This window comes from Solanum dulcamara, chromosome 7 (genome assembly GCF_947179165.1).
Source record: "Solanum dulcamara chromosome 7, daSolDulc1.2, whole genome shotgun sequence".
Classification (NCBI taxonomy): domain Eukaryota; kingdom Viridiplantae; phylum Streptophyta; class Magnoliopsida; order Solanales; family Solanaceae; genus Solanum; species Solanum dulcamara.
Genome location: NC_077243.1, coordinates 72,988,712 through 73,013,542, shown reverse-complemented (window position 1 = coordinate 73,013,542; position 24,831 = coordinate 72,988,712). Strand labels below are relative to the sequence as shown.

Below are 24,831 nucleotides of genomic sequence, written 5' to 3'. Positions count from 1 at the left end.
GTGAATTTTTAAAATATGATACAAGCTTAAGGTTATTTTTCAATATCCCTTTTTGATTATTTTAAAATTATTCTCACTAAAAAGAATAGTAAACATGGAAAAAAGTTTCAATAATTGTTCTGAATTTTGAACAATTAAATAATTCATTTAATATGAACTAAAGAGAGTAGCATATTTAAGAAAATTATGATAATTTTTTTTCTGTTTTCATCTGTACCCACATTGAAGTTCGATTCATATGAATTCGTGTTGCGTAAGAGGGAATCACTTTCTATCAAAAAAAATTCATATTTAGAGCTTAAACCCAGGACTAAGGACGGCAATTGCGTGGGTTGAATCAAATTTGAATCGATTATAATGAGTCAAGACAATGAATTGGATCAAAACGGAACGGATAATAAAGTGGGTCAAGACTCAACCCAATTCAATTTATTAAGTTTTAATCCTTTAATGTACTCTTTTACAATATTTCAATAGCTAATAAAATTATTTTATCTTTATTACGATTATATATAAGATATCAAATAATAAAAAATAATTTTTAATTATTTTTTTGAGAGTAACGTGGAGCCGAGCGAATCACTCAAAACGCATATGAATCATCTTCCCCTCCTTTTGCACAAGAAAAATCCAATTACTTCAATGGAGTTCGCTTTAGCATCTTCTTCTTCAGCAAAAAATGCACTATTCAGCTGTAAGTTCCTTCAATTTCATCTCTCATTTACCTTAATTTTGGAAAATTGAGCAATATTTGGTGATATGTTAGGCCGCCAAATGCGATTGGGTTCGCCTAAATTACCCAATGTTTGGAGAAGCAGTTCGTGGCGTTCTCGTAGCTCAAGGAGGAATACATCACTGCGCACTGTTGCCTCGAGCACTACAGCAGGGTTGGGAAACACTATGGAAGCTCCTACAGCCAATGCTCAAAATGTTAATTATATGTGGCCTGATAAAAAGGTCAGACTCTTTTGTTAAGCTGTTAGTGTTCAAGTTTGAAAAATAGGTGTTTTTCTATCTTTCTTGTAGTCAAATTACCCAATCTTTGACTAAAATAGCTGAATATATTCTTCTGTTGTTTTAATTCGAGGAGAAAACAATCAAAAAATTCATATTTCTCCATATATTGTGTGATTAATTTCAAAGAAGTGTGCTTTCCGCTAAGTGCCCTATGGACCTTGTCGTTTTCTTTTTGTGCATTTTTGTTTCAAAACATATTATTTTAACTAAATATTTCCTAGAGGACAAAGTCTTTGTATTTATCAATTTATTGAAAGAAATGGTAGGAGGAAGAGAAAGCCAGGGGATGCTCATATCACATTTTAAAAGCATTTTGGTGGACAAGATGTCTCTAAGATTGTAATGTTCATCTCAAGTAGAAAGTACTATAAAGTTACAATAGTTAACCATTCAAAATATTTAAATAGTATTTGCATATATCTTTTTTTGATTTTGCACTCGGTGTCCGGTGCCCATATTAGAGTTTCGACTAAAATCGGATGGCGCACGGCAGGACCTATTTTGGGTGACGCTCCCAACATGATTTTCTCCATACTCAAGGTTCGAACTGCAGACCTTCAATTAAGTGTAGAGCATTCCCATCATTGCACCACAAATCATGTTGGTAGTATTTGCTTATATCGTGGTTATAGAGACAATTTTTGACTCCAAATAAGCATAGGGTCATGTAAAGTGGAACAGAGGGAGTATTAATTTTGTAGGGTGATATGACTTTCATGATTTTGTTGTAAGAGTTAAATCATTTGTGGATTTTACAATATTCAAGAATAACATATCTAGTGAAATGTCACTAAGTGGAGTCTGGGGAGGGTAGAGTGTACGCAGACCTTACCATTCCTCATGGAGGTAGAAAGTCTGTTTCCAAAAAAACTTCGGCTCAAGTGCATCAAACCTAAGTAAAAGAAGAAGAAGACAATGCAGAAAGTATAGCCGTTAATAAGAAAAACAGTGTAAAGTCTACGAGAAAGAAACCATAACAACAACAAAATATGGAACCACAATAAACAATATATGAAAAGAACTACAAGGGTACGACTTTAGTACGACAGGCACTAACAAGCCTAAACCTTCGCAAGGCAAGACAACACTCCACTTCTACTAAACTTCTACCATAATACGCGACCTCCACTCCTTCCTATCTAGAGTCATGTACTCGATTATATGAAGCTGTGCCATGTCCTGTCAAATCACCTCTTCCCGATACTTTTTCGGCCTATCTCTACCCCTCTACATACCCCTTACAACTAGCCTCTCACACCTCTTACTGGGGTGTCAGGGCATCTCCTCTGCACATGCCCAAACCATCTTAGTCTCGCTTCCCTCATCTTGTTCGCCACAGAGGTCACTCCACTTTTTCCAGGATAACCTCATTCCTAATCTTATTGCTTCTAGTATGCCCGCACATCCATCTCAACATCCTCATCGAAACATGCATTTTCTGAACATGTGATTTCTTAAATGGCGAGGCACCAACACTCCACCCTATACAACAAATACAGTCTAACCACCACTCTCTAGAACTTACCTTTAAGTTTAGGTGGTACCTTCTTATCACACAAGGCTTTAGAGGCAAGTTTTCATTTAATCCATGTTGCCCAACGCGATGCTGACATCATTGTCGATGCCCCTACTACCCTAGATTACGGACCCAAGATACTTAAAATTTTCTCTCTTGGAGTAGTCTTTGTGGCAAGCCTTACTTCCACATCCGTGTCATGCAACACTGCACTGAATTTGCACTCCAAATATTCCATTTAGGACTTGATGCTTGTATAAATGCATGGTAAGTCTTGTCTGGAAACATTCTTCAGTTTTTGTCTGTATGCATATATCTTTATGGTGGGATTACACTATGTATGTTGTTGTTTTGTATATATTTACCAGGGATGAAAAGTCTTGATTGAAATGTGGATATTGCACAACTTTTATCTATGAAGTACTTCCTCCTGGACCATTCGGTGTGGTTGTATGTAGACTTTTTCCTGTCCATGTTAACTATTTACTCTGATAAATCTGAAAGCAGTAGAAAGAGTAATTCGATAGTCTATCAATTTATTCGACGGTATATCCTCAGTTACAGTGATATGTTTTGCACCATATCTTTCATGAGCAGTGATTTTAACCTCAGTAGGTCTAATAGGCTTGTCCAAGTTGAAACCGAGGGCCATAACATATTTGGAGTCAAATACTATTGCACATTTTGTTGAATTATGCTCTAAACCTATATCTACTCTCCCACTTCCAGTGCCATCAAAAGGAAATCAGATAAATTGTTTACTTTACTCTGTTCTCTTCTGCTTGGGCTGACGACCATGTTGCTTAGTTTATTAGACAAATTTTCAGCCAAGGAATTTACAGATTCTAGCAGTTTGGTAATACAGAATTCATTTATGCAGAGGCCAAGGATCTGCATAGTAGGTGGTGGGTTTGGAGGTCTTTATACAGCACTGAGGTTAGAATCACTTGTTTGGCCTGATGACAAGAAACCACAGGTAAGTTTTGGCTTAAGGCTCCAATTCTGTTAGAGCTTCAGATGGGACTTGGCTTCCCTGATGCTTAATGCTTTAATATATATTACTCACTGAATTTCACTTTGATCCCCAATATTTCAAAGATATAATTTCTTGTTATGTCCTATATCGTCAAATTGTTTTCCAATTTGGTCCTTTTTCATCAGCTAATCAACAAAATTAGATACATACAATAGTGTCAGATAATATTTTTTTTGATAAGTCAGTGTCACATAATTGACATGCAAGCAATTGTTACGGAAAGTTTATAACTTTAAAAAGAGGAAAAAAGAGAGTATATATTAAATTTTTATTTCTGGAATTGATGTAATATTTCATGAGATATGGAACTTCTTTCGCTCTAAAAGTTTTCATGGCTCATCCCCTAATATGACATCGACCAAGATTACACTCGATCTACCTTTAGATCAAAACAACCATATTCCTACCTTTGTTTTTTTAACCCCATATTACACTATTGACAAATTTATTTCCTTCATCTCTGCCTCAGCATAGTCCTATTTCCAAGCTCTTATCATATGAAAAAGTCTGTTTCCCTGGAAAATCCATTTTTATTTTGATCCAAATGTAGTTTATACTTGTGAGTTTGCTCAACTCTTTCTTATTATCATGGATCCTTCTCATGATTCTGGAATATAATATTTGGAGAATTTGATGGTGGTTGTCAGTCCTTTCTTTGTTGTCTAGTTTCCATATGTCACGATGTTTCCTTGGTCTCTTCCATTTCACCATTTGTGATGATCGCTTTGAATTTGATGTTATTGCTTACCTATGAATCAATAATTTGTATAGTTAGATGTTGCTGCCCCAGGTAAGATAAGTGTCTACACTCATTTTTACAAATAGACAAGTTATTGGACAATGAAAAAGATAATGAATACAGGGTTTCAATCACTTGTGTCTCTTTCTATTTTCCTGTATTGAAATACTTTGGATTTCTCCTTTAGATGGAAAACCTTTTTTTCCTTAAATGATTCAAAATAATGTGAACTGATACTAGTATATACTTACGATCAATGGATCATTTTTTTATTGTTCAACTATTTCACATTTCAAACTATTATCATGATCACTTCTTCGTTGACTACGTAAAAAATCATTCAAACTTTCTTCTCGTAATCTCAACACTGGTCGGATTATTCTGAAAAAAATGGTTGATACCTTTAGTGTGGACATATATTTAGTGTCTACCATTCATTAGGTGGTAGAAGCACTAACTTTTGGAAATTATGCTGATGAAGGGATGAGTGAAGTATCCTTCCATTTCTTTTAATTTCTCTTCCTTCTTTTTCTTTTGCCTACTTTACTCATGATTGATGTCGCATCTACTTTTGTTGGTCTTTCAATGATTTAATATAGGCTCCCTTCATTCATCTAGTAAAAGAAAGAATTCAATAAACTATGTTGCTGTAAGAAAAGAACATAGAAGAAACAAAATTTGAAGCATTGTCCGTCTGGTGTTGGTGTTCTCCTCCTCTAGGCTCACAGTGCAAAAGGAGTTATTATCTCTCTCCTAAAGCTTAGCTCAGCAGCTTATGTTCCCAGTTTTCTTTTTCTTTTTTTTTTTCCTATTAATTATGCAACTCTTATTTGGATAGATATTAGAAGAAAAAAATGAAGATATGAACATTACCTTCACTTGTTAAATCGCTGAGAATGTGAATCACTTGTTAAATCGCTGAGAATGTGAATCACTTGTTAAATCGCTGAGAATGTGTCTTATTGAAATAATTCAGGTAGTCCTCATCGATCAATCTGAACGTTTCGTTTTTAAGCCATTGTTGTATGAACTTCTCTCTGGAGGTATGCTACTTACTTCCTGTTCGATGTAGCCATTCATGACCTTATTGCTTATGTCTGGTTCTTGTCAATGTTATAGCTTCTAAATAAAACATTTCAAACGCAGAAGTTGAGACATGGGAAATTGCTCCACAGTTCTCAGACTTGCTTGCCAATACTGATGTGCGGTTCTTCAAGGACAGGGTAAAATGCTTATATCCATGTGACCACTTAGGAACTAGTGCACCTACAGCAGGGACTGTTCATCTCGAAAGTGGTCTCCTCATAGAATATGACTGGTAAGCTCGTCAGGACTCTAGCCTCACTTACTGGATTATCGAAGAAACCTTAACAACAACAACATACCCAGTAAAATCCCACAAGTGGAAGTGGGGTCTAGGGAGGGTAGGATGTACGCAAACCTTACCTCTACCTCATTGAGATAGAGAGGCTGTTTCCGAAAGACCCTCGGCTCAAAAATATCAACCCCAAATAAGAGAGAAAAACAATATATATAGCATGATGGCTAAAGCGAAATGCGATGCAAATTTTATAAATCAAGAACAATACGATATCAAAATAATGTGATAATCAAAAGGCAATAGCATCACAACTAAAAAGACATGCCTAGACCTAAGACCGACCCTAAACCGTCACAAGGCAAGACAACATTCTACCCCTACTAGTCTTCTACCCTAATCCGCGACCTCCACTCCTTTCTATCTAAGGTCATGTGTTCAGTGATATGGAGTTGCGCCATATCTTGTCTAATTACCTCTCCCTAATACTTTTTCGGTCTACCCCTACCCCTCCGTATAACCCCCAAATCCAACTTCTCGCACCTCCTAACTGGGGCGTTGACCACCCTCCTCTGAACATGCCCAAATCATTTCAATCTCGCTTTTCTCATCTTGTCTGCCATAAAGGCCATCCCCACCTTCTTCCGAATAACATCATTCCTAATCTTATCATTCCTAGTATGGCCACACATCCATCTCAGCATCTTAATCTCCGCAACGTGCATCTTCTGAGCATGAGAGTTCTTGACTGACTAGTACTCTACTCCATATAACAACAATGGTCTAACCACCATTATGTAAAACTTACCTTTAAGTTTAGCTGGTATCTTCTTATCACATAGAACTCCAGAGGTAAGTTTTCATTTCATCCATGCTGCCCCAATGCGATGCATGACATCCTCGTCGATGTCCCACTACTCTGGATGACAGATCCAAGGTATTTAAAGCTTCCTTTTTTGGGGATAGATTGAGTGGCAAGCCTCACTTATGTTCCCTCTTTATCCCTCGCAACACTGAATTTGCACTCCAATTATTCTGTTTTGGTTCTGCTCAATTTGAACCCTTTGGACTCCATAGTTTGTCTCCAAGCCTCCAACCTATCATTAACTCTGTCCCGAGTCTCATCAATCAAAACTATGTCATCTGCAAATAGCATACACTATGGAACCTCCTCCTACATAGACCGTGTCAGCTCATCCATCACCAAGGCAAAAAGAAAAGGACTCAACACCGATTCTTGATGTAGACCCATCTCAACAGGAAAATGCTTTGAGTCACCTCCCACCGTCCTAACCCGAGTCTTGGCTCCAGCATACATGTCCTTTATCGCCCTAATATACACCATCGGGACACTTTTAGCATCCAGACACTTCTAGAGAACATCCCTCGGAATTTTGTCATAAGCCTTTTCAAGATCAATGAACACCGTATGAAGATTCCTCTTTCTTTCTCTAAATTTCTCCACGAGACTCCGCATAAGATGGATTGCTTCAGTAGTTGACCGCTCCGGCAGGAATCCAAACTGATTCTCTAAAATTAACACTCCTCTCCTCACCCTCATCTCCACCACTCTCTCCCGTATCTTCATAGTGTGGCTTAGCATTTTGATACCCCTGTAATTATTACAGTTTTGGATATCACCCTTGTTCTTGTACAATGGAACCATAGTACTCCACCTCCATTCATTGGGCATCTTAGCTGTCTTCAAAATAACATTAAACAACCTAGTCAACTACTCCAAATCTGTCTTGTCAGTGCTTTTCCAAAAGTTCACCGGAATCTCATCAGGCCCGGTCGCTCTCCCCCTCCTCATCCTGTTAATAGCACGTCTAACCTCCTCAACTCTAAAACACCTACAGTACCCAAAGTCTTAAAAGACTTTGAGAGTGTGCCAAATCACCCAGTACAATGTCTCTATCACCTTTTTCATTTAAGAGTTTATGAAAGTAAGCTTGCCTCCTTTGCTTGATAGAGGTTTCATCCACTAACACTTCACCTTCCTCGTCCTTGATGCACTTTACTAGATCCAAGTCGCGAGTTTTTCTCTCTCTCGTTTTGGCGAGCCTATACAATCTCTTATCCCCACCTTTTCCCCTAACTCGACATATAAGTGTTCAAAAGTTGCCGTCTCGCTTCCGTTTTCGTCGTCTTATAGATATCTTTAAGCCTACACTTCTCATCCTCTTCCACGCATTCCAACCACTCTGTATAGGCAACCTTCTTAGCTTTCACTTTGCCTTGGACTTCTCCATTCCACCACCAATCTCCTTGACGACCACCAAAGCTTCCTCTCGATACTCCTAGAACCTTGGTAGCTGTTTTTCTAATGCAGTGAACAGTCGTGCCCCACATGTTGTTCACATCCCCGCTACTACTCTAGGCCCCAAATCAATCAACTTCTCCCCCATATCTCGAGAAATGGCGGGAGTCAGCCCCCCCATCTAATCCTCGGTCTATCATAAAGGGTCTTCTGTCTCCTATCCCCTCTTAATCTCCAAGTCCATCACCAAAAGTCTATGTTGGGTAGTAATATTTTCACTCGGAATAACCTTGCAATCCTTACAAAGGCCTTTATCACCCTTCCGGAGGAGTAAGTAGTCAATTTGAGTCCTAACTACCGTGCTACTAAATGTAACCAATTGGTTTTCCCTCTTTAGAAAACACGAGTTAGCAATAACCAATTCAAAAGCTTTAGCAAACTCGAGGAGAGATGTCCCGCCACCATTCCTTTCCCCAAAATCAAAACCTCCATGGACATCATTATAACCACTAGGAGTTGTACCAATATGACCATTGAAATCTCCACCAATGAAAATCTTTTCGGTGCTCCGTATACCTCTGACTATCAAAGAAACCTTAAATTGCATTTAGGATTGAAGCTCTTTTTCTTGATGTACTATATCCAGCCTTTTCATGTGTCTGAGGCATAATTACCCCAGCACTGCCTTTACAAAGTCCAAAAGCTAGAAATTTGAGTGTCTTTAATTTACTAACTCTGTCATAAGGTGAAATTAAGTCATAGTGGATATTTTCACTAGCTTATAATCATGTAACCTGTTGGATTTCACAACATGTTATACATAATCTCTTCTTACTCCACTCGAAAGGTTGTCAGGTTCGTGATTTTGCATTAAACTTTTTGTATCTTCCAAATTCTTACAGGTCATGTGGTTAGTTAGATAAGGAGATTTAATCCACATAAAATCCACATTATTGAAGGTCTCTACTGCTCTTTTACTAAAAGAAATAATACATGTACCAGTTATGACGGAATCTATGTACTATATGCAGGATTTCTGGTATTAAAGCAACTAAAACTTACTAATAAGCATAAATCTATTTTGTTTAAAACGTAACAACATTTATATTTACATTGTATATTGTAAGATATTTTTTAATGCTTCAAACCAGACATCTAAAGAAAAAATAATTTCTCCATTATAATTCCCGTTCTTCTAGTTCATGTATAACTTATATTTAAACCAAATGTCCCCCTAGTTTCCTTATGAACAAGACATGACTGGAGTGTCCTAATTTCCCCGTCAACTGCCAGAGTTGTTTTTCTTGAAGACTTCCCCTTGGCTTGAAAGTCATAACGATTGTTTATGTTACCAAATCAGGCATCTTTATAAAAACTTATACTAAATCATGCATAATACCTAGTAAGATACTGAAACATGCTATACCAATTTCCTTTCTCAGTTGGATTTTTCAAATGATTTGTTTTTTTATATATTGTGCCACGTCGTGCTCAATTTGTTGCCAATATCAGACAACTCTAAAGTTAGATAGACTGAATTCAACACTTCAATTTGAGCAAGTTTCCACGTCAAATAGATTTTATTAAGTTTGTAATAAGGAAGTAATATTTTTCTTCTTAATGAAGTCTACATTTTACTACTCCCTATTTTTTTATGTGATCTAGTTGTTATTTGGAGAGTCAATGATGCTTTCTTTGACCACGATTTTATCAAATGAGTTTAAATATTTTGAATTGTTAACTATTGTTGCTTATAGTATTTTTATGTAGTTTCTAAATAAGTAAATTTTATTTCAAAAAATGAAAATTCTATGTCGAATTCACAACAAAATTAGTCAGTTTGACCCTCATACTCCAAACGTGTTCACATAAAGTGGATTTGAGGGAGTATCATTCATCTGTAGATTGGGTGATTAACTATCCCTTAAACATGGCATGCTGATGTGAAAGACTTTTTCTTTCTTTAATCTTTGAACTGCCAGGTTGGTCCTTGCTATAGGAGCTGAGGCCAAACTTGATATTGTTCCAGGCGCTACAGATTATGCCTTGCCATTTTATACCCTAGAGGATGCTCATGTCAGTACTTGATCAAATAAGGTTACATTTTATCATTTTAAAGTTGACTCACATTGTGATTTTTGGCACTTATGCAATTTGAATTATTTCTAGCTCTGTATTTTTTGTGCAGAGGGTTGATAAAAAGCTAAGAGAATTAGAGCGCAAGAACTTCGGTAAGGACTCTGCAATACGAGTAGCAGTGGTTGGATGTGGTTATGGCGGAGTTGAGTTAGCTGCCACGATATCGGAAAGGTTGCAAGAAAAGGGTATTGTACAAGCAATTAATGTTGAAAAAACAATCTTGTCAAATGCTCCAGCAGGAAATAGGGAAGCAGCACTAAAAGTAAGCAATTTACATCATTGAGTTGCCATCATTTTAAAAAAGGTGCTTTATTGTCATAGGTTTTTCCACTCTTTATTCTTCCTTTATCTTCCAACAAAAAATGGATCACCGTTCACAACATTTAATATGTCAAGCATATTGTGTATATTAGTTGGAATCAATTAGGAATACACAGCCTTGATTTCTTTCCTTGTTTCGAAAGGTGTAAATATTATTTAAACACCTAATAGTTTAGGAAAATAATCAAGTAAATACATTCTTCAATTCTTTCTTTCGTGTTATATTTTGGAAGTTACAGAGACAATTGAGCTATTTCCTTGTATATACTGCAAGAGGTACAAGATTTAAATACATGTACATCGAGTCTAAATAAGGAAAGAATCAAAAGAAAAATCCTACAAATATTCTATCTAGGGGTGTTCATGGTTCGGTTTGGGTCGGTTATTGATTAAAACCATAACCAAACCAATTTAATCGGTTATTAAATGTCTAAAACCATAACCAAATCAAGTAAAATAATAACCACGGGTTTGGTTATTGTCGGTTTGGTTCGGTTTGATTCGGTTATTCGGTTTATGACTAGCCGAGATAATTCAAATATTCTCTCTCTACATTCTTCAAATTCTTCTGAAGCTCTTTTTTCCTCACGACCCACAGATGTTCAAAACAGAAAAGAAAACAACTTAAACATTCGGAAAAAAAAGAAAACAACTTAAAATCAATTTAAAATTTGAAAAACTCCTTACAAACCTTCTCAAAATTTGACAATCTTATACTTGGGTTTGAGGAGTTGAGGTTGCTCTTGAGCCTTCACTGTTAGTCTATGACTGTGAGTCTGTGACTTTGTGAGAAACCAACGTGAGAGGAACAAAAATGTAAAAGGAAAACAGATACTAGGGTTTTAAAGTTTTAACTTTTACTTTATGTTGTTGTCTGCTGCTCAAGTGCTTAGTGCTTATTAGAAATTTAGGATTTAGAATTGGGCTTGAGAGTTGGGCTAATGGGCTTGGATTGTTGGACTTGGACCGCTGTTTAGTGTTTATTAGAATTTATAATTGGGTTTGAGAGTTGGATTTGGATTGTTGGGTCTTAAAAATAAGTATATTAATATTAAATTAATAATTAAAAGGTATAAAATATCTTTAATTATTTGTGAAAAACTAATATTATACATATAAATAATTATAAATTTTAAGTATATAATTATCGGTTTGGTTCGGTTATTTATTCGGTTATTTTTTTTATAACCATAACCAAACCAAATATTATCGGTTATTCAAATTTAAAACCAAACCAAACCAAACCAAACTGAATGTCGGTTTTTTTATTCGGTTTGGTTAAATTTTCGGTTTGGTTTTGGTTTTAACCAAAACTGTGAACAGCCCTAATTCTATCTATATATGGCCCGTGTACACTGCTAAGGAGTAGGTCTCGGTTCATTCTTGTAATACTCCCTCTCAAGCTAGAGTATAGATGTTGATCATGCCCAGCTTGTTAAAAGGTAATCAACTCGAGTTCCATTTAATGCATTTGTGGTTTTTTGTAAGTTAAGCCCTTTTGATTTCTCCTCATTTTACAATGTGATAAACTTCTTGTTTCATCATGATCCACTGTCCGTTGTGTCCCTTATATTTGAACATAAGCAGTCTTTTTTCAGGTGCTTTCGTCCAGGAAAGTTCAACTCATACTTGGTTATTTTGTCCGATGCATAACAAAAGGAGTCGAGCCTCAGACTTCCGATGCTGAACCTAAAAGTATAGACTCAGCTGCTGATCATTCTGAAAGTGTAATACTTGAATTGCAGCCTGCTGAAAGGGGCTTGCAGGGTCAGATTATACGGGCAGATATAGTTTTATGGACTATTGGATCTAAACCACTACTTCCTCAGTTGGAACCTAGTGATAAACCTTACTACATTCCTCTGAATGCTAGGGGGCAAGCAGAAACTGATGAAACTCTCCGTGTGAAGGGTCATCCTCGTATATTTGCTGTTGGTGATTCTTCTACATTAAGGGACAAAAATGGGAAGTTGCTTCCGGCTACTGCACAGGTAGTTGATTGAATTTATCTGAGTAAGCTTGTGAAAGAAAAACATGTGAACCTATGATTGAGAGGCATGCTCTTTCTGTACTGATTTTTCTGTGGTTTTTGTTACAGGTTGCTTTCCAGCAGGCAGATTTTACTGGTTGGAATTTGTGGGCCGCTATTAATGACCGTCCATTGTTGCCTTTTAGGTTTGTTCCATATCTGCTACATCGATTGGCTATCTGGTTGTGTTTATTGTTTGTTGAATGAGCATCTGTTACATGGTTTAGTTCCCTTTTGGAGAAGAAATGTTTGGTTTCCTAGTTTTATTTTTTGTTTAAAAGTGCACACATTTACAATGCCGGACCCCTTATACTTAGTGATGTTCTAGTTGAACACCTATGCTTGTTAAAATGTTGGATAATCGACGCCTCTACCACTAACTATAGTGTGTGCTTCTTAATTCCATACATGACATAATACATAGTATAAAATGTTTTGGTCAGTTGATGAAACCAAAGGTAAACTTCTTTTAGGTTTTACACTTCCTCCCACCATAATCTGTGAAGCCTTCAAACCCTGAATCTGTCTCCTCCATAAAAACACCTCAAAGACCAGTGAAGAAAGAGCTTCTTTTGCTCAGAAACTGACTGGTGTTCGTAGCAGTATCTTCACGGTGACTCTCTGATTCCATAAAAAGAAAAACATTCACTCTTAATCCTTCTCCCCATCTCTGAAATTCTGAGACGAAAATAGCTTCTTCAAATTTGAAATTTATGACTTCTATCTTATATTCTTTTGTGTACTTATACTCTCTTTTAGTAAGAACAGCTTTATGGATACTTCCATTTGTGAGATGCTATCCTTGGCTGTAGGCATTACTTGCTCTGAGTCATCCTTACATGCGCTTCACATTTCTCTTTCTTAGAAACTTCGAATATTTTTTGACAAAGAGAAGGGGGAGCTAAGAAGGTTTGTGGTTAACTTAAATTATTGCTACAATTTCTAGGTAATTTTTAGGGATGGCAATGGGGCGGGGCGGGTTGAGCTCAACCCACAAATTTTTTAAACCGTCTTGCCCGCCCCGCATAACAATTCTTTTCATTTTCAACCCGCCCGCCCCACATAAATTTTTATGTTTTTTTTCTTTTTTAATTGGGTTTAATATGAAAAATAAAATTCATAATTTTTTTTCATTTTTCGCTAATTAACAGCTCAATAACTAATTAATTGTTTCTAGTTAACATTTCAACAAGGCCAAACCCATCGGTGACCCCTAAAGTTCACATCAACTTTCACTTAGACACCTCAACTGGGCTTTGTTCATTTTAGACACCCTATGTGGAGGTTCACTGTCTCATTTTGACACCATTTTTATATTCTCAGAACTAGCTTGTACGCGTGTATTAAATGTCTCTTACGTGGATAAATAAACGAACTGACATGTGACACGTGAATTTTTTAATTTTTTTTAAAAGCTCACTTTTAACTTTTTTTCTCTCTCCAGAATATCCCACCCCACCCCCATTTTCTTCTTCTTCTTCGTGCCTTGTTTTTCTTTCTCTTTCTTTGTGGTTTTCTTTTTCAAATCCACCAAAATCTATGTGTTTTTCTTGTGCCAAACAAAATTTTCATTTCTTGTGTTACATTCCTTGATTCCTCCTTTCTTGAAAATTGATTTTACATTTACAAGTAGCAATATTATTTAACTTGCTTCCTCCTTTCTTGAAAGTTGATTTTACATTTTGGGTGAAAGTAGCAATATTATTTAACTTGCTTCCTCCTTTCTTGAAAATTGATTTTACATTTTGGGTGAAAAGTAGCAGTATTATTTACCTAGTGCTGTGAAGAATACTATGGAGAGGATGTTATTTGAAAAGGGCGCAGATATAATGAGGAAGAAGAAATAAATAAGGCTCACAAAGCAATTCGGTGTTTTTTGAATTGTTATTTTCTAAAAATCATCTCTATTTGTGTGAATTATTTTCTTAAAAGATGTCATTTTGCTTAATTTTATCAGTTGTAGTAGTAGACACCATTGATGTAGCAGAACTTAAAATTTATTTTTTGATTTGATTTTTTTTTAAAAAAATACCACACATTCTTAGAGAATGTTGGTGGTCTTATTTTTCTATGAGCTCTGTTGTTAAAGAAATTAAATTCTAATGTAACCCAACAAAATTTTGTAGGATTTTTTCAAAAAATTGTGTGGTGATGGAGGGTGGTGGAAGGTGAAGAAGTTGCAGGGAAAAAAGAGTGAGGAAAAAGAAGAAAGAGAAAAAAAATCCAAAAAAAAACTATTCACACACTGAAAAATCGTGTAATACACCTACTATGCTGAGTTAGCAAAAAGTGTTAAAATGATACAACAGACCTCCACATAAGGTGTCTAAAATGAACAAAACCTAGTTAAGGTGTCTAAGCGAAAGTTGGTGCCAACTTTAGGGGGCCACCGATGGGTTTGGCCTTTCAACAATTGTTTCTTAATTGCTAATTAACTCTAATTAACATTTGTCTAGTTTAAATTTTAAAAAAAGAAAGAAGAAGTTAAAATTAAAGTCAAAGTTTAATATAAAAAGTTTATATCTTTGATTTTTACTAATTACAAAGATTTAATTTTCTTCGGGTTCCTATTTGATACCTTAAACCCGCAACCCACCCCGCCCCCATATTAATTTTGATAATAATTACTTCAACCCGCTCCGCCTCCGCCCCGTCCCGCATAGCTCTAAACACTCCCAACCCCGCCTAGCTCTAAACTCGCCTCGCCCCGCCCCACCCCATTGCCATCCCTAGGTAATTTCAAAGAGAAATAAGCCTCAAGTTGGGAGTTGTGATGAGTACAGAAATTATGGTCCTTCATGAGAAAAAAAGGAGTGACTGCAATTTCTTGGTGGCTTTTGGGTCATGTGGACGAGCTATAATTTTGAGTCTCTATGTGTGTGTACAGACATAGAGCTACTATTTTAGTATCTTTGTTAAGTTAAAATGGGTCTGGTTTTTTTTAATTTAATTCGACTGTGAATTAACTGCTCTTTTGATCATTTGAACTGCTGGAGTTTGTGGTATGTGATTTGGAGATTGGACTTTTATTTCTGGATTCTTTTACTTTGTATTAAATTACATCCATTGCAAGCTCTCTGATTTAGGGTCCCTATCCAAAAATGAGATATATTCTTTTTCCTTTTTATTGAAGAAAACATGAATAGACAATAAGAGTGAAGAAAAGGAGAAAATTCCATCCAAAGTTAACGTCTTTTGAGATGTTCCTGAGAGAAATCTTGTTCATGAACTTAATCAATCAAGCCTCACTTCCAGAGTGTTTGGACTTATCAATACTTCCAACATGCTCAAGATTACCCATCTCGTAACTGGAATTATTGGTGGTAGTGGCTGGTAATTATGGTGGTGGTGGTAGGCAATTGTGATAGTTGTGATGGTAGATGATTGTTGGTGGTTTGGTAGTCGTGTGGCAGTGGCATTGGTGGTATAGTAGTAGAAGACTCAGCATTTTGGATGGCGAGAGGCGATAAAAAGTGATGAGGCCGAGAGTATTAATCAATAACGTGATATAAAAAACACTGAATTTCTTATCTCATATCAGCCCGACACAAATAATATGATCAATGTTCATGATATTGACTAGGTTGTTTAAATGTTATTTTGAAGACAGCTAAGATGCCCGATGAATGGAGGTGGAGTACTATGGTCCCATTGTACAAGAACAAGGGTGATATTCAAAACTGTAATAATTACACGGGTATCAAATTATTAAGCCACACTATGAAGATATGAGAGAGGGTGGTAAAGATGAGGGTGAGGAGAGGAGTGTCAATTTTAGAGAATCAGTTCGGATTCATGCCGGGACAGTCGACTACTGAAACAATCCATCTTATGCGGAGACTAGTGGAGAAATTTAGGGAAAGAAAGAGGGATCTTCATATGGTATTCATCGATCTTGAAAAGGCTTATGACAAAATCTCGAGGAATGTTCTTTGGAGGTGTCTGGAGGCCAAAGGTGTTCCAATGGTGTATATTAGGACGATAAAAGATATGTATGTTGGAGCCAAGACTCGGGTTATGACGGAGAGGGGTGACTCAGAGCACTTTCCTGTTGAGATGGGACTACATCAGGGATCTGTGCTAAGTCCTTTTCTTTTTGCCTTGGTGATGGATGAGCTGACACAGTCTATTCAGGAGAAAGTTCCATGGTGTATGCTATTTGCGGATGACATAGTTTTGATTGATAAGACTCGGAACAGAGCTAATGATAGGTTGGAGGTTTGGAGACAAACTCTGGAGTCCAAAGGGTTCAAATTAAGCAGGATCAAGATAGAGTACTTGGAGTGCAAATTCAGTATTGCGATGGATGAAGAGGGGGTGGAAGTGAGGCTTGCCACTCAACCTATCCCCAAGAGAGAAAGTTTAAGTATCTTGGATCCGTCATCCAGAGTAGTGGGGACATCGACGGTGATGTCACACATGGGGTAGCATGGACGAAATGAAGGCTTGCCTCTGGAGTCCTGTGTGATAAGAAGGTACTACCTAAACTTAAAGGTAGGTTCTACAAAATGGTGGTTAGGCCATCGTTACTATATAGTGTGGAGTGCTGCCAGTCAAGAACTCTCATGTTTAGAAGATGCATGTTGCGGAGATGAGGATGTTGAGATGGATGTGTGGACATACTAGGAGAGTGATAAAATTAGGAATGAGTTTATTTGGGAGAAGGCGAGAGTGACCTCTGTGGAAGACAAGATGAGAGAAGCGAGACTGAGATGGTTTGGATATGTGCAGAGGAGGTGTGTCGACGCCCAATTAAGAGGTGCGAGCGGTTGGATTTGGGGGCTATGCGAAGGGGTAGGGGTAGATCGAAAAGTATTGGGATAAGGTGATTAGTCAGAATATGGCGCAACTTCATATCACCGAGGACATGACCTTAGACAGGAAGGAGTGGAGGTCGCGTATTAGGGTAGAAGGCTAGTAGGGGTAGAATGTTTGTCTTGCCCTGTGATGGTTTAGGGTTGGTCTTAGGTCTAGGCGTGCAATTATAGTTGTGTTGTTATTGCCCTTGATTATTCCATTATCTTGATATTGGTATTGTGCTTCTCTTATAGAATTTGCATCGCTTTTCGTTTCAACTGCTATGATATATATATATTATACTGCGATTCTCCCTTTCTTGGGACTGTTACTTTGAGACGAGGGTCTTTCGAAAACAACCTCTCTATCTCCATGAGATAGTGATAAGGTTTGCGTACACTCTACCCTCCCCAAACCCCACTTGCGGGATTTCACTGGGTATGTTGTTGTTGTTGTTCCTTTTTTTTTCCACTTGTGCGGTGGGGGGTGGGGTTGTTGAAAGTGAGAAGCAAAGCGTTCACCTTTTTGAAGTGAAGCGTCAATTATGCCAAAATAAAATAAAATATTAAATTTGCATATATAAATAACTAAAACCCCAATAGCAATAACATATTATTATTAGCAAATATTTTAACTCAAAGACTAAAAGTAGATGGTAGATGCTAATAAAAATCTAGAACTAGATAGTCAATAATTCATAAGACAAGCAAATTCAAAATCAAATTATAAATGGAACAACATCTATTCTTCTTCAAGATTGTCAATTTCTAAATGTATTAATTATTATGCAACAAAACTGAACTGAAAAGTACAATAAAAAGAAAAAAACTGAGCAGAAGAAAGAAGAAACAGATAACGAAAACAAAGGGAGGAAGCAGCTGCACAAGAAGAAGACAGAAAAAGAAAGCTGCCGGAAAGCAGAGGAGTAAGAAGAAAGAAAGGAGAAGCAGAAAATAGAAGTTGTCGTACTGAAAGAGGAACAAAGAATAAGAGCCACAGGTCTGTTGGACTGGAAGAGGTAGACCCAAAAAATAAACCTTAACTGTTGGGTTTTAACTTTTAAGTCTTTCTTTTTTTTCTTCTAAAAAAGGCGACACTTCTTCTCTTCTCACCTTGTTGCCTTTCTGTCGGAACCTCAGAGGAAAAGTGATACAGTTACACTTTGCTCGCCTCACGCTTAAAGTGCTAACGCGAGCACTTTCCAAAACACCGGTAGAAGTGGTATTGGTTGTGATGGTGGAGGTTATGGTGGCATGGTGGTTCTGCAGTGGTGATGAATATTGGACAGAGTGATGGTGAAAGGTCATCTTCCCAAAAATCTTCTTTTAATAATATTAAGACATTATTCTAATGGTTTCTACAAGGGCGATAGTTTGGAATGGAGGGGATACACTAATGTTAGTTGTGGAGGAGATATGAAAAAGAGAAGATCCACATCTGAATATGTTTTTTCTAATCAATAATGGTGGCACCTATATCATATAGCAGAAAAAAGCAATGATGTGTAACTTTATCCACGATAGGATTTTGTGTCTCTCTCCTTGGTAGTGCAAGAGGTTGTTTGGTTAAAAAAGGTTTGTGGACTATCTATTGGTACTATAGTTAGTACTGATGTAGTGACAGCTTGTTTCGTCTGTCAAGCTGCTAATTTGAGTATCAAAAATTGTAAATATCATTGTAAAACCAAACACATTGACATTTTGTTAAAGATATGGTTGCACATAAAGAAGTGAACGTTAAGTGTATCTACTCAAATACTTGTAGATCCAATGACTTAAATATCTGTCTCACAAGTAGCGATAGAAGGTCAAAACTGTGTTTTGCTCGTGAGAGGAAGATCATTGATAAAATCTCTACATGTGTTGTTGGTACCGACTATGAGTTATGGGTCATGATTGTGATAAGAAAATAGGATGCACAAGATCAAATGTATTCAAATGATATGGCGTACTAAGCATATTTATGATATGTTTGACAATGACAAGAGGCTATATATTCCTAACATATGTATAGCAAATTGCTCTCATGGTATACTGGTTGCACACCCTCTATATCCGGTATGAATTGATACAAGAGAAATAAAAAGTCTAATATGTTTTTTCTTAATTAGTTGGTGGAGCTTGAGCACTCCCTTATGTGTCAATGGGAGTTAGAAAAATACTATTAAGCCTAGTCTATCTATTAAGGGGTGCTAATTCGGTATTGGTCCATTAGTGAATTTTCCACCGAAACCTTATTTAATTCCCTATAAATACACTGTTACGAGTATGGGAAAACATGTGTTTTTTTTTTTCATTAAGAGATAGATGGCTGGGGTTTTGAACAGAATAAAACTCTTTGCATCTATAGGTTATTTAGGTTGTGAAAACAGGGAGTTCATCCGCTTTATGAAGATTCTCAACGACCGTAGTTCAAGTCGTGGAAAGATCAAAAATTTTATACGTCCCGGAAATAATTTTTACTTTTTACTTGAATTACTTCAGTTAGGGAACAATGTACCATATGCTATTGCTTTTTCTTAAATTTCTTTGTGGAATTTTAACTAGTGAGGAGAGTTATTGACAATTCCAAATCTATTTGCAACTATTTGAGTTACCAGTGGTGGTTATAAAGTTGTATCTAACGATTCCAAATCTATTTGCAACTATTTGAGTTACCAGTGGTAGTTATAAAGTTGTATCGGTGATTATGAAGAGAAGTTAATTTTCTTGATAAAACCTATGCCATTATGCCGCAGGTATCAAAATTTAGGTGAGATGATGACACTTGGGAGGTATGATGCTGCTGTTTCACCAAGTTTCACTGATGGACTGACCTTGGAGGGTTTTGTTGGTCATACTGGTAATCTTCACCCTTCACATTTCTAGCAGGCATCAGTCTATTCCCCCCCCCCCCCCCCCCTTGTTCTGCATTTTCTCATATTTCAGTTGGTTCTTGTTGCAGCAAGGAAAATAGCCTATTTGATCAGATTACCAACTGATAAGCACCGCGTGCAAGTAGGAATCAGTTGGCTACTGAAATCCACAGTCGATTCAGTTGCAACAATACAGACAATGCTCACTAAAGCCCAATCAGGGTCCTAGATCAATTGCTTTTTAATCAGCACAATCTTCTCTTGATCCCATCCTTCTTCGTGCTGATAAGGGACCGACATCCTCATTTCGAAATCCTCATCCTTTGTTCAGTATTGTTGAGAAAATTGTTTTGAGTTGCAACACTACACACGATGCTTGCTAAACCTCAAAGGACATTAGGGAGGGGGTGGAGGGCTAGTTACATGTATATCCATAATCCTTATAAAGGACATTCAGTGAACAACTACAGGTCCAATTAAAACCAGATTTAAACCATAATACTGCATGATGAATATTATAGAAATCTATTCTGAGCAGTAAATTGACCAAAATTTCCAAATGCCACATAACAAAGAGAAGTGGGGTAAGCAATTGGAACCCCTAAGGTGGTGTTTCTTATGCGGAGGGAAAAAACTATATTATATGGAAGAGTATTATTGATTTTTCTACCTTAATGAATAAAAGCTTACCCTAAGAAGCTACTACATTAAAGAATGTCTCATACTATCGTCCAAAGAAGGAGAAAAATCCATGTTGCGTTGGTCTAGTTAAAATTTCATGGGATGCCTAGTGATCGTCCTATTTAACTAGTACCCGCTTTATGTTTTACTTGCATGAATATGCAGTGTTAAGCAACTTTTAGGTTGAAGAGTGTGTTTCTTTTTTGCTTCTTTTGCTTCAGCATGTTGACGTACATGTCTAAAATTTTAGCCAATTTTAACATTTATTTGTCATCTAGGACTGCACGCGTACATATATAAAGAAAGAAGAAGGTGTTGAATGAGGTTTTTTACATTTGTTGTTATTTAACAATTGATGATTGGAGTCTGTTCTTTATGATATATGGAACATATGTTTTAACTTTGAGCTTATTTGGAGTAGATTTGGGTGTTGAATTGTTGAAACTCAGAAAGAAAATGCAAAATACATTTAGACATGCTTAATTAAAACTTAAGACAGCTTTTACATGATGTGAATTATTGAAATCGACATTTTGAATTATCCGGTTTGAGTTTGACATTCCCAATAAATTCGAAGAATTATTTATGACTAGATCGGATGTTATGCACTGAATCAGTGAACTCGATCAAGTCCACAAGAGAAAGGTATTAATTAGGAATCATTTTAAAATTTTATAGTCTTAATTTTCTTATGTAAAAATTAGAAGCCAGGTACTTCTATTTTTTGTCATTATTTGTAAGCGTTAAAGTTGGCATTTTTTTATATTTATCTAATTCTATGTAATAAGAAACATGAAATTTTGTTTATATTTTCGTATACATTGATTAGGAGATAACTCATCATGACATCATATTAATTTGATTTATTACACAATTTTTTTCGTTTTTACTTCTATTTTAATAAGTGTGGTCATGGATCATTGTCACAAAATATTGAGTGTTCTTTAAAAAGTTTAGTCAAAACATTTTATTTAATTATTTATTATTTTACTTTTCAAAACTACTTAAACTGCTACACTAATTTTTTTTTAAACGAAATCATTACAATATTTTGGCCTAAAATAAAAATAAAATCATTTTAAGGGACACACACAACATGTTATTCCATTGCCAAATTACAATTGATAAGAATTATATATTCTGGTTGAACATGATTTTTTAATTCTCTTATTTCTCAGATTTGATTTGGAATGTTTGGTTATTAGATCAAATCATACAAGCAAAGCATCAATAAGTTGATAATGTTATATCAAAAGTCATAACAAATATTTTTTTTTTACCAAATTCACATATAAAAGGACTTATGATTTTGAATCAAACAAAATATACATGTGTTTGCAATTATGATTTATATATCTATCAATCAAATTTTCTAATTCTCATAACGATTAAGTATCTCTATGATGAATAATTGCAATATTTTTGCAATGTATATCATGAAATTGACATGAATTTACCTGTCATCATGAAGAAGACACGTGATTATCAATTTTTTATACTTCTACAAAATATTACTTTAATGAAAAAAACTACGTACATCCCTTATTACTAAATATAAAATTTTTAGACATATTTAATAAAATATAAAACTAAAAAATAGAAATTGAAGTACACAAATAGTGCAGGTTTTCAAGAATAATGAATATTGATCCTAGTTATTTCTAATACATAAATAAAAATTAATTGGATATAAAGCTCATTGTTTGTTAAAAATTTAAGCATATAGGGTGTTCGAAATTGCATTTTATGTAAACAAATTCAATTATCATGCATATATAATAAGAATGAAGAAACATAAATAAAATTACTACTATAATTATGCCAAATAGGCGAAATAATGATAATATCATTTCTTCAATTGGTTGAAATGGTAGATTTTATGAGCCTAATTCCAGTACAATTAAGTAGTCATAAATTCTTGGTTTGAAGTACTATAATGACAGGTAATGAAAGGATTTAGAGCCTATTTGGATAAACTTATTTTAAGTAACTTATAAATTGAAAATTGCTTATAAGTTAAAAAAAAAAAGATGCAGTCCAATTTATGTTTTTGACTTATAAGTTGTTTTCAACTTATAAGCTGCTTAAAATAAGTCCATCCAAACAGACTCAATTATTTATTGGAGTTTATTTTAAGCACAAAATGACTTTAAGTTGGTCAGTCAAACACTCAAAAAAATTGAAAACAGCTTATAAGTAACTTATAAGCCAATCCAAACAGGCTCTCAATTACTTTTTTTTTGTTGGTATAATACATAAACAGGGCCGACTCAACATGATTGGGGGCCTAAAGCCAAACTTTAGAGAGGGGCCCTAATATTTATTTATTTATTATTTTTTTAAAAAAGAAAGATCGTCACATTTATTTTTAGGGATGCAACTATTTAAATTATTTAGGGGTTCTTGATTATCGGGACTATGTCACATGTTTCACCAACTTCTTCTAGATACTCTTCTTGGATGTTATGTTACTATCACCTAACTCAACTTTATTGCTGACTTGTTCATTTGAAGATTATCCTTCCATATTTTTCGATTCAAGATTTTTATTGTTTGTTAAAAATCTCTCAAGGGTTCCTCTTGGGATTTATTTAATTCTTCAAGTTTTTTCTCTTTTTGTAAAATCAGATCATATTTTTTAATTGATATATTTAAATTAAATAAATTTTAATAATAACTAAAGGAAGAATATATATATACTTATCAACTAAGAATATCAACAATAACAATTTTTCAAGAAAAACTATAAAATAAAGTTAGAATAATTACCTGACTCAAAAATTTGATAAGTTGAAATAGTATTGCACTTCTTCAATATAATGATTACTTGTTAGCTTGTTGCACTTCTTGAAATTTTTAAAAGATACCAAAAAGTAAATTTTGTTCTTTTGTAACTTGTAAACAACAGTAACACAATAAGTTTTGTAGGAGAGAGTTCAATATTAAAAATAAAAATAATAAAATAGAGAAGAAAAAAGATGAATATAAAGTGAATAATAACATAGGCTCAAATTATTAGGAGATAAATAAGGAAGTACGATTTCCACTTAAGGAAACTGTTCCGAAAAATTATTATATTTTCCTAGAAAAGCGGAAATTAATAGGCAATTTAAATGTTAGATTTTTTTTAATTCATACCTTTTTTAAAAAAAAAAAAGTTAGAAGTACATATGGTTTTTTTAAAAAATATATGTATAAGTACTTTATTTTTTAAAAGGGAAACTTACATAAATATACTATATTAAGAAAATATTTACCATTTATAACAATAATATTTTTTTTCACTGGACACTTATAGTTATAATACAGTTTTAATACACATTAACGAGAATAATTTATAAAACTCATATAATATAAGTTTTATTCATGGATAATATATTTATCACACACTTTAATACACTTATAATACATTGTGTCAATTTCTTACTAAACAAGTAGAATATATTTTAAAACACTTATAATACATTTATATTGCATGCATAATTCACTTTTAATTCATGACAGATATATCATAATATTGCTATGTATTGCTATAGATGGTAATAAATAAAAACGATCGCTAAAATCAGTAATTATTTATTAAAAAATATTCTCCTTGGTAATTTTTCCTTTTTAAAATGGGGCCCCCAAAAAATATGGGCCCCAAGCAATGACTTTAGTGGCCTAGGGGTTAAGACGATCATGTACGGACTCTTAACTTGGCTTCAAGTTATAAGTTTGACCTTTAATTTTAACATTGCACAAGTATGCATTTTAACTATCCAATACTTACACACAAAAAAAAAACTCAAATCTTACGTGGCAAAATATTTAAAATACACCCAAGTTACGCGCGTTAGAGTAAAATTCGAGGAGCCCAATAGAAAAATGTTGAAAAGACAATTATATCCTTAAATTTCCATTTTATTCTCTTTCTAATTTCTATAAAGATTTCTTGATCGGTAAATAACCTAGTTCGTAATGTAATTTATTTATTTTTGCATATATCTATTGTAAGCAAGGTGGGGTGAGTATACACTTGTCAAAAACGAATGTGATTCAAGTCCAAAGACTCTCAAACAGCGATCCAACACTTAAGGGACTGCTTACATTTTCATTAGGTATCGAATTGCTATTCAGACTTG

The 24,831-nt window shown here is 35.0% G+C and overlaps 1 protein-coding gene across 1 annotated transcript; it reads left to right on the top strand.

The window, feature by feature from the left end:
- The first annotated feature begins 564 nt into the window (after positions 1–564).
- On the top strand, positions 565–20,392 carry LOC129894231 (alternative NAD(P)H-ubiquinone oxidoreductase C1, chloroplastic/mitochondrial). Its single transcript, XM_055969815.1, has 11 exons — positions 565–694; positions 767–957; positions 3,414–3,509; positions 5,285–5,351; positions 5,455–5,626; positions 9,869–9,962; positions 10,075–10,287; positions 11,945–12,337; positions 12,445–12,521; positions 19,910–20,013; positions 20,116–20,392. Exons 1-11 carry the CDS (start codon positions 595–597, stop codon positions 20,253–20,255), a joined length of 1,647 nt encoding a protein of 548 aa, XP_055825790.1. The 5' UTR covers positions 565–594; the 3' UTR covers positions 20,256–20,392.
- The last annotated feature ends 4,439 nt before the right edge of the window (positions 20,393–24,831 follow it).

Bases quoted from the DNA above. Each gene is read 5' to 3' on its own strand.
- LOC129894231 (XM_055969815.1), top strand. From the start codon at position 595: ATGAATCATCTTCCCCTCCTTTTGCACAAGAAAAATCCAATTACTTCA. The intron at 5,352-5,454 runs GTATGCTACTTA...TTTCAAACGCAG, and splicing joins GTATGAACTTCTCTCTGGAG to AAGTTGAGACATGGGAAATT. The intron at 10,288-11,944 runs GTAAGCAATTTA...GTCTTTTTTCAG, and splicing joins ATAGGGAAGCAGCACTAAAA to GTGCTTTCGTCCAGGAAAGT.